At 35.8% G+C, this 14040-nt stretch overlaps 1 protein-coding gene across 3 annotated transcripts in view; it reads right to left on the bottom strand.

Annotated features, from left to right (window-relative positions):
* HNF4G (hepatocyte nuclear factor 4 gamma) overlaps window positions 1–14040 on the bottom strand; it is a 61758-nt gene that overhangs the window by 12235 nt on the left and 35483 nt on the right. For 2 of the 3 annotated variants that reach the window (XR_014589719.1, XM_083858190.1), the window contains exons 1-4: window positions 9375–9575; window positions 6367–6535; window positions 3903–3997; window positions 332–438 (exon numbers count right to left, since the gene is read on the bottom strand). Coding sequence is in view for 2 of the 3 variants with exons in the window: in XM_083858190.1 (XP_083714316.1) it covers window positions 332–438; window positions 3903–3997; window positions 6367–6535; window positions 9375–9492 (489 nt within the window). In the remaining variant the exon portion in view is untranslated. Of the gene's footprint in view, window positions 1–331; window positions 439–3902; window positions 3998–6366; window positions 6536–9374; window positions 9576–14040 lie in introns of those variants that run through there. The other variant, XM_083858191.1, reaches the window with a different exon arrangement.

Here is a 14040-nt window from a genome sequence, read left to right as displayed (position 1 = left end):
TTCATGGGAAAGCCTGCTTCAAGGATAGATAGATGCCACCAGCTGCCTAAGACAGCAACTGATTTAAAAGCAGTAAGAACCATAAACCTTTATTAAGAAAGGTGCCTAAGACATATTGTCCTGGACAAAGTAGAATTTTTTTATTGACTGTGCTTCAAGAATGTATTCTATTACCCCCTCTTCCATTCAGAAGAGGAAGCTGTGTGCATTTTGGAAGTAGAAAAAAGTAATCTCAATAACTATTTTTGATACAATAAGAAATTGAAAAATATTTAATTTTAGCAAAAGTGGTCTTAATGTCATTAAATAATTTTGTGATAGATCTCAGTACCTGGCGGGAGAGTGTCTCAGCTTGTGACAATGTGCTAATAGAGGGACTGTTGCAGCCATCAAAAGTGTTTCTTCTTGTACTTATCCTGTCCCGTTCATTTTGTACAGCTGGAAAAGAATAATCATCTCATTTATTGACTTATAAACACCGAGACAGAGAATAATTTCAGAACTTTACTAGATTTCAGAAGATAACTCTAAGAACTGAAAGGTATGATCTTCTTTGAATATGGTCTGGTCTTAGCTCTGAGTGATGAGGAAGGATAAAACATGTTTATAGTCTCTATCAGAACACTGCTTGTCTGTAAAAAGCACATATAACTAATTGCAGATAGATGCTGCATCACAAGCACTTCTGTCACTGGCTTAATTGAAGTCAAACCTCTTTCTTCCTTTGAACTTGAACACATGGTCTCAATTTCAACCAATTTAATAAGTCAGGCTTTATGATAACAGATATGACAGATAGCAGAAATGGACATTTCCAGACTGCCAAACAGGTCAAGTGGTACAGCATCATCACTGAAAAATATTTCTCAGAGGAAGTATGAAAGCCCTACTCATGCTCTGCTGTGGGAAACAATGAAACAGGAATGTATCATTAATTTAATCCACTAGCAAGATAATTTTGAAACTTAAATCTCATGTTCCTCCTCAGTAACATTGCATTCCTAGACACTTTATGGAAGATTAACAAAGTTAAAGGGGAAAAAAAAAACAACCCAAAAACAAACGCACCAAAAAAGTTTTAGAACAGTAAATTCAGTAAGCTTTGTCTCACGGGGTCCAAAAACAGGCAGAAAAAGCTTTGGATAAGGAATCTGTAATCAGCACATGAAAGGCTTATGATGCAAAAAGGTATACTTTTGAACTAAAGGACGAAGAAAAAAATAAAAACTTACAGTCAGATCCTTCTAAAACCTAGATCATGTCCAAGATTAAGCCAAAGAAAATAAAAAAGGAGAAAAAATAATTGTGCTGATGGAAATCTTTCTATTGCATGAGGAATTTCACTGTCTTTTAAGAGCAGCAGCTTCATTTCTGAAGATACATTTGCTATTTTGTGGGAAACAATCTGCATTACAGAATGCAGAACAAGAGGTTTCAAATAATAATAAAAAAATACTCTGTGCACTGAGTAGGTTCAGGGTTTACCAGAACAATGCACACAGTTTATTCCAGAGGTGTAGTAACTTTTTTGCAGGAACACTCACGGATGGGCCCTTTACTAAGGTCACAAGAAGAAATCTTGTGTGATGATAAACACACAGTATGTTGTAGATAGAAAAGAAAAAACATAACCTCTTGTAAAAGAATGCTGAAACAAACATCCAATGCTGAAACAAACATAGATAATTAAAATAAGTTCAGCATTGATTAGTTTTGCAAAAATAGTAAGGTATTCTGACAATACACCACTAGCAAAAATCACTGGTGGAGCACACTTAAAACCATAGGTGCATGCTTTAATTTTCTTCTACATACACATAATTTTGGATTACTAGACTATGTGGCTAAAGATTTTTCATGAGTTCAGGCTAATTTAAAGAGACCCCAGGAAGAGGGTGGTACATTTGCTCAAAGAGGACTTGTAAAGCTTTTAATAACTGAAGCCTTTATCTTTGTCCTGAAGAAAAGAAAGAGATTTGCTAGAAATGTGAGAAACTATCATAGAATCTACACTGCACTTATACTATGAGACATGCCCTGAATATAAAGTGTGATTATAACAAAACAAAAATGGTGTCAAAGTTTTAGATGCAGTGGGGTCAGAGTAGGGCAGAGTAGCGTTAAGTGGGTTAAAAGGTATTTTGTGCCAAGGCTGCATTAGTATCTTGAGAGAAACGAGCATTTCTCTGTTTTGGCCTCCCCAGCACATGAAAGATGCTGGAAAATGAGGGTAGTGCCCAGCAGAGGGCTATGGAAATGTAATCCACAAGATGCACAAGGTGAACTAGAGACAGGCATTTTTGCTTTTGTGGAAAAAAGAGGACCAGCATGGATGTGAGGGTCTTCATTTCTGTAGCATAGAGAAAATGGAGCCATATTCTTCTCAGATGCATAATGAAAAGATAAGACCCAAGGGACACTACCCTAACTGCAGTAAGAGATATTCTAACTAGTTATAAGGAAAAAAAAACCTTCCCAATGAGGGTGGTCAAGCATTGAAAGTGATTGCAGAGAGAGAGGTTGTTGAATCTCCCCTCCCAGGGACTGTGTAAAGCTGTCTGGACAGGGTCCCAAGCAACCTGACTGAACATAGATGTCAGCCTTGTTTTAAGTGGGGACTGAACTAGATGAACTCCAGATGTCTTTTCTGAGATAAAATATTCTTTATTTCCAGGTTTTGAAAGTAAAGCTCTGCTATTTGCAAAACTTCTAGGGCTGCTGTGCATAGACAGATCTTCCCCTTTCTTCACATCAGATTGATAACATATATACAAGGTGTTAATGACTTAATGGCTCAAATTCCAGAAGGCCGCGGTGTCTTAAAGAAGATCCACAATAGTAGGCAAACCTATTTCATACCCTGTGTAATGCTGTTTTGGAATATCCCCATCCAGCTTCAGGAAGAAAAATCCATTTTATCTCATACCAATAACTTGATCACTAGCAAAGTACTGCTACAGGACAGATACTTAAGAGCATAAAGAAAAAGCTTCCTCTCTACAGACAAAAAGAATGATAGCCACGTTACAAGAGAACTAAGCATTCACATTTCAGACTGGCCTGCAAGCAGATGAACCATGCTTCAAACAAAAAAGGTAGCAAAGTTTGTGACAAACCACTTTTGAGTGTGTTTTTGAAACAGATAAGGACATTTTTTGCCTCTACATCATTATTATCCTTGAAACAACAGCCCAAACAAACAAACAAAAAAACACCCTCTAATATTTGCACTGCCCTTCTTTCCCTATTGCTCTGCTCCTGTGGTGATCTGGTCCTTCCACTTGGACAGAAGAACCACTGTGACACGTTTCTCATATCTGTCAATGAGATGCATAAGTAGCAATTTTCCTATATTAAGCCCCAGAGAAATTAGATTTTTTTGTTAATTAATGTGGACACTCCACTGACAGCTACTACTACTCTTCTCACTACTTTTTCACTCAACTTCATAGTTCTTTGTCTGGCTTAGATGCTTCATACATTTAAATTAAAGGGAAGAACCAGGAAATTTACCCTGTAATTATTTTAAGGCAGATACAAATTGTATTATTCAGATTTGGTAAGCATTTTAAGTAAAATCTCATGGTTTGAAATATTCCAGCCTATGGCTTAATATGTAGAAATCAACGAATTTTGGTGCCAGAATTCATGAATTAAACAGTTGCAAATTCACTTTAAATACATGGACTTGTTAATGTTCCAATTGCTAGAACCTTTTACCCACTTGAAAGTTAGAAGACATATATTTCATGTCAATATAAAAGCACTTCCTCATTATGAAGGTATTGTAGCAACTTTCTATTGGTTTATTCTGCTGGAGTTTTTTTACAATATTCATTATATTTCCAAGCTAATTTGTATTTTTTTCTCTTTGTATATCAAATAATAAATGACTCCATTACCTTCCTTTTTCATTCCTGCTCGAAAACACTTTTTTAAACGACAATATCTGCATTGATTCCTTTTGTCCTTGTCAACAATACATTGTCGGTTGAATCTATCAGAGACAAGAAAAGGTAAATGTATAAAGCATTAATAAAGTAGCACCCTGATTACAAGAAGAAAACCAACTTATCTGTCCTGCCAGAATAATGTCTATAACCACAGATTCTTTTTCAGTTGCATTGATTCTTCTTTATTTATCAGTTTTGAGAGGTGTTTCATACCTGCTAATTTTCCAGGAATATATGTGTGTGTATAAACACATGTATGCATTGGAATAGGCAAGTGTGGAAAATGTTGTAGTTATGTACACCATTTACACCTCAACTGATCTGTGGTATGTCAGTAACTGGCTGCATCAAATGGCAGTAGAAGAAAAACAAAAGAAGAAAAGCTGCAAATGGAAAAAGGAAAGGACGACCAAGGAAAAAGCCAAATGATGCTGGCATAGAGGAGCCCCTTAGCTGCAAAACCATTACCCTTGTCTGGCTATGTTTACTCATTCTGGGAGATAAAAATGAACAAGCTGCATATATTTATCACTACAGGTGGCAACCAAAACAGTAAATGAGAGGAACCAACACAATGAAATCAAGATTTGAGGAAATACATGGAGCCTGACACTGCAAGGCAGCTTACCCAGGCTATTACACACATCTAGAGGTGTGTTAAAGGGAATGCATATGAGCCATTTGTCCTGCTCTCTGTCTAGGTCTGCCTTTTTTTCTTTGCATGTGTTTGTTAGATAAATAGACTCTTCAAAAGCAGAGCTCTTCCTAAAATCACTTATGTCAGCTCTTGACACACCACTTCAGGGGTATGTCCATGCTATATCACTGTGCTATAAGGGAAAGGTTTCCTCATAAAAATATTATGCAACCAAAGAAGATTGTGGGAAACAACATTTCCAGTAACAAGCCACTCTTATAAAAGTTTTATCATCACCCCATGCCATGGCACAGGGGGACAGAGAATGGGGGCTACCATCAGTTCACCACATGTTATCTCTGCTGCTGCTTCCTCCTCAAGGGAAGGACTCCTCTTGGTCTTCACCTGCTCCATTGTCAGGTCCCTCCCAACAGAGACAGTTCTCCAAAAACTTCTTTAATATTAGTCCTTCCCATGGGCTTAGTTCTTTACAAACTGCTCCAGAGTGGGTGCTTTCCACAGCATGCAGTCCTTTAGGACTGGGCTGCTCCAGCAATGGGTCCCCTGCAGGGTCAACAGTCCTGCCAGAAAACCTTCTCCAGTGTGGGCTCTTTCTTCCACAGGGACAGAAGTCCAGCCAGGAGCCTGCTGCTGCACAGTCTTCCCATGGGGTCACATCCTTCTTTCAGGCATTCACCTTCTCCAGCAGGGGGTCCTCCATGGGCTGCAGGTGGATATCTGCTACCCTGTGGATTTCCATGGGTTTCACAGGGACACCTGCCTCATCATGGTCTGGACCATGGGCTGCAGGAGAATCTTTGCTCCAGCACTTAGAACACTTCCTCCCCTTCCTCGTCCACTCACCTTGGTGTCTGCCGAGCTGTTCTTCTCTCATGTTCTCACTCCTCTCTTCTCTGGATAAAATTTTTTTTCTGCACAATAATTATATTTTCTTCTTAAAAACATTATCCCCAGAGGCACTACCACCATTGCTGATAGGCTCAGCTTTGGCCATGTTGGAGCTGGCTGGCATTGGATTCACCAGACACAGGGGACACTTCTTACAGCTTCTCACAAGAGTCCACTTTTGTAGCCCCATCACTAATAAAATCTTGGCATGAAACCCCAATATATCCCTTCAGTGATTTGTTCAAATTCATTGAGTTTTCCATATATTCTGCTCATGACTCAAAAAGGACAGTTTATGACCCTGAGCCTACACAGATAATTCCATCAAACATGATGTAGTAGGATATTTTGGGCACCATTCGGAAATTAACAGATTGCCATTCAGACAGATGGGGGGAAATGGCTGCTCAAAAGACCTGTGTGTCACACCAAGTGGGAATATGTGCAGATGTGTTTGTACAGCCCTTAAAACAAGACTCATAAATCTTAGACTTTCTATTCAAAAACTACCTTCATAAGGAAAGAACTTTAGAAAACAGTTAAGAATTACAGTTTTCACATTGCAGTGAAAATATAAGCTTTTTTTTTTTTTTTTTTTTTTTTTTTTTTTTTTTTTTTTTTTTTTTTTTTTTTTTTTTTTTCCAGGAGATGACTCTTGTAATCATAAATAAAAGAATGAAACAGCTTCTGAATGATGCAATGATATCAACAATATCATGCATCTGGAACATAGTTTCTGGAACGTGCAATATCAAGTAGCACTCCTTAAGGAAAAGCTGAAAATCCCCTGACATAGTTTGAAAATTCAGAATATAACTTTTGCTTAAATTCATTAATTTAGTGCCTCTAGATGAATTTTTGAAATACCTGCATGAATAGACGTGGTTTTTCCTTATGCTACGTCTAAAAAATCCTTTGCATCCATCACAGCTGGAAGCACCATAATGTTTTCCAGTCGCTCGGTCTCCGCATATTGCACAGAGACTACTGACCCCGTTGTCAGCAGTATTCATGTTGACAGCTTCTCCTGAACTGTCTGACAAGAGACAAGAACATACATAGTTATGGGTAAGACTTCCAAAAACCACCCCATGAGCAAGTTTTACCTAAATAGAGGCTTTTTCTGGCCTTTTCTCTTTTAATTGCCTCTTAAAATTTATATAGCATGACACATCTGATTATATCTGGTTCTTACTGACATGAACACTTTCAAAGTGATAGAGATGTAAGAAGAAGTTGTGAAGTTCCTAACAACAGATAATCATGTTCTGAACTCTTTTCAGTGGAAGGGTTAAAAACCAAAGTACACTTCTGCATTTATAATTACACATATGTTCCTATTAACATGAAGAGGAACTTTGGCACAAAGCAGTCTTAATTGGTAAAGATCTCATGTATCAGTTCTCATATAGTAACAAGCAACGGTCATACAAAGATTTATGACATTAAAAAAAAGAAACAAAAAAGAAGGGTTTTGTACAAGTTAATTTAAAAAAAAATAAAAATGCATGTTAAGAGCACTGTTATTTCCTTGAAGATATTTTTGACGGGAGCACTGGCACAGTCTTTTCTTGCACAGAATATTAGCTATGTGATTAACTATTAGTCACTGAATATGGTAAACACTACTGAATAAATTCACCTGAAATGAAACCAGATATATTTATTCTTTGAGTCACAACGTTAACAGAGGTGTTCAAAGAAACAACGGCAAAATAGCTTTTTCTGGTTTGCTTCTGGTTTAAATGGAAGAAAAACATACCCTAACCATTTGTAGCTGTTTTTTCCAGGAGAGGAGAAAGTGACACATGAATTAGATGTGCAAACATGAATTCAAAAGTCAAGTACATGAGCTCATGAACAGTATACAGGATGAGCAGTAAAACTGTTAATACTGATAAACAATATTACTCATACTGTATAGATCCAACTGAAATGTATAACACAAATACACTATAAAATTTTCATTGTGTCCCACAGAGCTTAAAAGTTAAGAGTTCTTTAGATAGAGAGAGAAGCAACCTTTCTGTTTTGTTTTGTTTTGAAGAGCTGTAATTGATAGGAATTACATTAAAATTATTAAATAAAATTAAATCTTAGAACAATTCTGTTCTGTAAAGAATTTATTTTAAAATTAGGATTGTCATGACTGGAAAATCTTAAACTATTCTTAAACTAGGTTACAGAACTGCTTTATAAAAACGTAAGACCTTTCTTTTGGAGTCCTGTAACTTTGCATCGCATAGCAGAATAATTAGAAATACAATATTTAAATGTTATGATGAAATATTTCACAGTAATATAAGTTGTGCATATGTATAAGGGCATAGTTATTTTCTTTGGTATTATTCTGAAACAAAATGTCTAGAAAATTAACCTGATGTTGAAAAATTCTTTGATTTCAACAGAACTGTGTAATCTGCCTGAATGTTGCTAGTTAAACTTGTCTAAATGTTCCTAATAAATTTAAATATCTAGAAAAGATACACAAGAAGGTTCATGAGGGGGAGATTTCAGTTCAAAACTACTACTGTAACAAGACAATGTTTTTATAAATGCTGTAAGAAAATACTTAGGCTAAACTCAAAACAAACTCTAAACATAAAACGGCTGCCCCTAATAAGTAATAATTATCAAACTAATCACTTTCAGTGATAATTTAACCAACTCTATCGCCAACGCATAATGCAACCAAGCACAACCTCCCTAACCTGCCTTCCCATTTAATTTAACATTAACAGATCCAAAAAGGTGCTATTCAGCAAAAAACAAATGACCAATGAAATACCCATATTAGAACAAAAAGCAGAGAAATCATCTAAAGTTATATAATCATTGTTGACAGCTACCAATTTAGTTAGTGCATAAAGTTCTGTTTTTTCTTTCTGAATTGATAACCAAATCTACACTTCTGTTTACTAAGCTTGCTGCAATTTAACATCAGAAATTCAGATAAAACTTAAAGCCCAACAATAAAAACTTAATTAAGTTCTATATGGCAGGTATATGTGGAAATGCAGGTGCTAAATATTTTTCGTGCAAATCACTACATATTGGTTCTGCCTTTTAAAAATACATACAAAATATACTTTAAGATACAATAAACCAATGTTTTCAGTGTATTAAGATTTGAAAGGTCATTTTTGAGTAGTTAAATTTGCCTGATAATTTTATTCACAAATATTTTTTTGTCAGTACTCGATGGCAGAATGAAATGGTATGCTTTCTATTTCAAGCATAAATTACTGACAAAACTCTCAAAAATGCATATTAAAAAATCTGCCTGAAGTGTTACATTAGCCAAACACAAATACTTTTTCTCAACTAAACATTATCCTCTAGAAAGCCGATGTGATTCTTTTTAAATCACTCTTGTGCATATATACACTTAGCTAGAAAGGCTAGATTAACACTTGAATAAAAAAATATTAGTATAACAATTACAAACTAGGCATCAAGAAACAGTAGCTTTTTTTTTTTTTTTTTTTTTTTTCACAAACTTCGGGATAATTTTGTCCTATCCTTCTGAAAGTTACATACAAAATATACTTCCATGTCCAAACTGTCAATACTAGTTATTCATTTGTCTTACAGTAAATAAAACAACTGCTGAACTGACCATTTCTTTTCCTTTGATTAACTGACTGGCGACAGTACAGCTACTTTATTATATATAACCTCTCTTTTATTTTCCTTAAAGAATTATAATGTTACTAACTCAGAGTCAGCGATGAAGTGTAAGAGAGCAGATTTGTAGTTTGAAAACAACCCCCAAATGCTCCATTAATAAAACATTTAATTTATACCTTGTAGCATTACTAAACTTCACTTTCTCTATTAACTAGCTTGAATTTGCCTCACAGGGCAGAACTCACCATCGCCATTATACAGAATCTGCATAGTTTCGAACTCCAGTGCTGTATATGTTGGATCTAAAACTTCACTGTAGTTTGCCATTTCCATGTCCAGTATTTGTTCTGAGAGCCGCATCATTGAATGCAAAAGCTGTGGAAAAGCTGCTCAAATGTACAACCTTCCCATTCTGTTTCACAGTGATTGATAATCCAAAGTTAACTATAACTGTGTCACTTACGTGTGGCAATGGGAGGAGCTGGAAAACTGCTTCTGCATGCTGTATTTTACCTGGGAATTTTTTTTCTTTTATGATACAGTGCAACCCTTCTGATAATCTTGGAATGCTTTTTGAAATAATCTTATCAGAGGTTGTATTGGTTCTAGTTCTTGCACGAGCCCAAGGACGCGCACGCAGGAAGCTTCCTATCCCTCTTGCTTTGCTGCACATTTTGCTGTCAATGTGTGGTACAGAGAGTTCTAAACAAACTGCTCTGGTTGTTCCATGTACAGACTGTAAGTTCACATGCCATTTTGCTCTCTCATGTCAGGACAATAAGGAAATGTGATATGATTATGGACTATCTCAAACTATACCCAAATCACCCACCTACATATTTTAAAAGACAGCTGTAAAATCTCCCATTTTACAGCTGGTAGTGTTCTTTTCTACTGGCAATAACCTAGCTCTGTAGGCACCCATAAGCAAGGCTTCAAGTCACACAAGTCTGCAGCAAGACCAGTTCATAAATCCCCTCCATCACACACTGTGCTACTGCAATGGCTCCAGGCACTGTACCTTGCAGCCTCTCAGACAGTGGCTTCGTGCTCTAACCCTTCTTCATACAAGATGTGATGGCTGAATGGCATTTCCATCCATTCAGATGAACAGGGGAAGAGAAATATTAATCACCTTCCCTGTAATGAAGAATCTCTGGGTAGGTCCACAGCTCATCAGTTGGTAGACATGGTGCGTACAAACCCAGTTAAAAACTCTCCTGTAAAGCTGCTTGAATCTGTGCCAAATACAAAGCTGAACAGCAGAATTTCACTTGCTAATCTGGTCCTTTCAAACGTTGGATAGCAGAATTTCAAATGTTATTATTCTCAATACATTCTTTACAGAAAACTACTCTTTACACTGCTGAAAAACAGTTACATAAAGATTACTTATATTGGAAAACTACCCAATTGATGCCTAATTAACAAGAGCTAGTAACTGTACATTCAGCATTGAAATGCATATTTGAATGGAAAAGTGTCTGCAGTTCCTACTCAGTAAAAGTAGCTGTAAAAGGGAAACATGACCAACTCCTTGATTAAATAAATAAATAAATAAATAAATAAATATTTTCAAAAGCAATTTATGATAGACAAGTTACCAATGAAGGAGGTAAATCTACACCAGAAGACCTAGGAAAAAAAAAAGCCTTTTGAAAGGTTTTTTTCATCTGTCCTTTATTCATCTTTCTAATACCCATGTCCCCAGGGTTACCTGAGAGTCACAAATCATCCTGTCTCCTTGTGGACATGTAGATGCAGTCTCAGGCCAGTTCTTCTCCTGACTCCAGCAGAGCCCAGTAACATAATTATGACAAGAGGATTCTTGTATTATTCACAGACCTATCCCTAAACCAAAGCATATTTACAGTTGTGTTACTGCTTCCACAAATTCTCCTCAGATTTTGGAGGGTCTCCACAGGGACTGTGCTTTTCAGCTTATTGCTATTCATTTTCCTTTAAACCATTCATCCATTATTACATTTAATGAGATATCAAAAAACTGCAAAAGTTACTTCTTAAAAAGAGCAACTGATATGACTACAAATACTTCCTATACATGACAGAAGAAAAATAATACAAAAAATGGCAATTTAAAAAATAATATTACTGAAATTTTAGAATATTTACTGTCTACAATCATGGAAAAAATTACTTGGCAAGTGTAACTTCACAGTACTGGAAGTGTACAAGGTTTCACAGTTTTTAAACACATCTAAAATTTCTTTCATTTACTTAAAAAAATATATTAAATTAAGATTGATGAAAAGCTACTTGTTGACAGCCAATATTGTTTAGGAAATCACTGTAATTTCATCATGAGATGGAAAAATTTTATATTACCTGATCGCTCAGTTTGAAGTTTCTTCTGTAGCAGAATTTGTTGTATTTTCTACAATCATTTGTTGTATTTGTATAGCATTTGCTATAAAACTAATTACTAGTTGCATAACAAATGATTCATTGCCTTAATATGATACTTAGCATAATATAAAAAGGCTTACAGGTTAACTAGAATTATCTATTGTTTTTCGGTGTACACTTTTTGATAATATGTTCTATAAATATTATCTGGCTCTTTAATACCAAACCCGTATGCTTACAAATATATCCATTGCATATTTTTTATTTCAAAATGCCAGTCCTGAAAACATTCTGGCATATAAGTAAATTTAAAATAAGGGAATGAATGGAAGATGGAAGATATCATGTATGACATGATCAAATCCTACTATTCCCCCTGCTATTAGCAGAACTTCTTCAGTGCTGCCAAAACAGGTCCCTTAGTGACTGCTAAAGAGAGGGAATGAATTGACCCTTCATACTTCTGTCATATAAAAACTCATTTCAATTGATTTTTTAATATGGAAAAATGTATGCTATAGGAAAGACATTCTTTATACTATTTTTTCATGTTTTGCTAAGGAAACTTCTTACAGTCAAATCTCGCACTCATAAAAATGTGCTTTCTGGGGGATTTTTGGCATCATGAAGTACATCATGAACAATTAATGTATACTAAATCACTGTGGTAAAATATTAATATGTTTTCATTCAGCCTTAGGTGGATTAGAATGCAGTCCTGGAATGAGAGCAGTTGATGAAAGAAGCTAATGATGAACAGCTTTTGGTCATATGTCAGTTCAAGCTTTATACTGTTCACTAGTATTCAGATTCCCATACAGCAGATTTCTTTTCCTGTTAGACACCTGCACTGTTTTTCAAATTCTGAACAACATTGCAGGCTGTAGTATAAAATAGCGTAAGTCAAGTCACCTACTACTGACAGCCAAGAAATATCAGCCTAAGGTAAGCAAAAGTTTTAAAACTGTGCAATTAGCCAAACTGCTAAGCACTTCTTTGAGATAAGTGATAATGTAAATTTGAGTAAGAAATAACTTCTCAAAATAAATTTTGCAGTAGTTGGGAAGAGAAAGCTACAATAATGGGTTTGTTCATGTGGTTTTCTTGCTTCTTTTCTTTAAATCTGATGACCTCAGGATCACATGCAGAAAGCATTCCTATCTTATCTTTAAGACTATTAACTCTGTTAATTGTTCAGCTCTCCATATTAAATGTAATCATTCTTTCTGACTATGGTATAAAATACAGCACAACCTAATAAAATCAAGGTTATTTCCATAAAAGTCTTCCTGAAAATAAAAGCAAATCTCAAATCTCAAACTTCCATCACCCCTGAAACACTTTTGGTTTTCTCACTCTCTCTTTTTTTTTTTTTTTTAATAAGTAACAATATGCTCCTTTACCTTTCCAGCTTAGTAAGAAATGTAAGTTTCCAGAAAAAAAAAAAGTGTTAATTCAAAAGTGTTGTTTTGTTTTGTGTTTTTTTTTTTTCTTGTTTCCCATGTATTCTAGGTAAGAACACACCTTCACTCTATTTCCTGCTTTGCAAGTACAGTGAGTTTGAGTTGTGGTGGACGGCATCCTATTTTTGTCAATAACCTGTCATATTTATCCAGAATGCTGGCAAAACACATATTTTGATCTGTATCCCTTCTTGATGGTTGGCACATGTAGGACAGGGAAGCCATATTAAAAAAACCTAAAGAAACCAAATGAGCTGGGCCAGAATGCCTCCTTATTACAGTAAACTCAAAGACCTCCAAGCCAGAGAGTTTATTGCCAAAAGCTTGCTACCCAGGAAGCAGTGTGAGAATTTCCACACACCCAAGGGCAATCTCATCTTTGGCTTACAAAGATACACGCCCATGTAATACCACAGACTGAATTTCCCTCTCCTAAAACACACCCTCAGTGCCAGGGAGAACACTCCTAGTCACCATGAAATCTGCTCTGCTGACACCCACCCCCAAGTGCTTCATAAATATTCCATGAGTAATGACTGGGAAATGTTTGCTTGTATTCTAAAACATAAAACTATGACACGTTTGACATGGAAAGCTTTGTAACACTGCGGCATTACTTCATTTGACAGAGATTGCTGGGTTTTTTTTGTTTGTTTTTTAAATAAATAAAAATGTTAGAGTTGGATCATATCAAAAAATGAGTAATAAAGCATAAATGTGTATTACTGAGCTTCTTCAAAAAGAAGCCTTTTTGCTTAACATGTAAGTAACATGATGGAAACGTGGCTACATTCCTCTACAAGATATTACAGCAAGGCTTGTAATGTTGTCATGCCTCCCTCTCTACCCAAAAAAAATTCAGACCCAAACAAGGATAAAGTTGCCTTTGAGCTGGTTAATGTGAAATGATTTTTCAGAACAATTTGTGAATCGTGAGAATAAATATATAGCACAAAGGTGACCAAAGGTGACCTTGGTCACCACCTTCCACTAAGGTGACCAAAGGCATCATCTCATACTACTCAAACCCATCACCAGCTATCACTTTCAACAAGTAAACTTATGGCATGCAGACTTTTGA

This window comes from Zosterops lateralis, assembly GCF_965231275.1.
Source record: "Zosterops lateralis genome assembly, chromosome: 1".
Classification (NCBI taxonomy): Eukaryota; Metazoa; Chordata; class Aves; order Passeriformes; family Zosteropidae; genus Zosterops; species Zosterops lateralis.
This window is presented reverse-complemented; position numbering and strand designations above follow the sequence as displayed.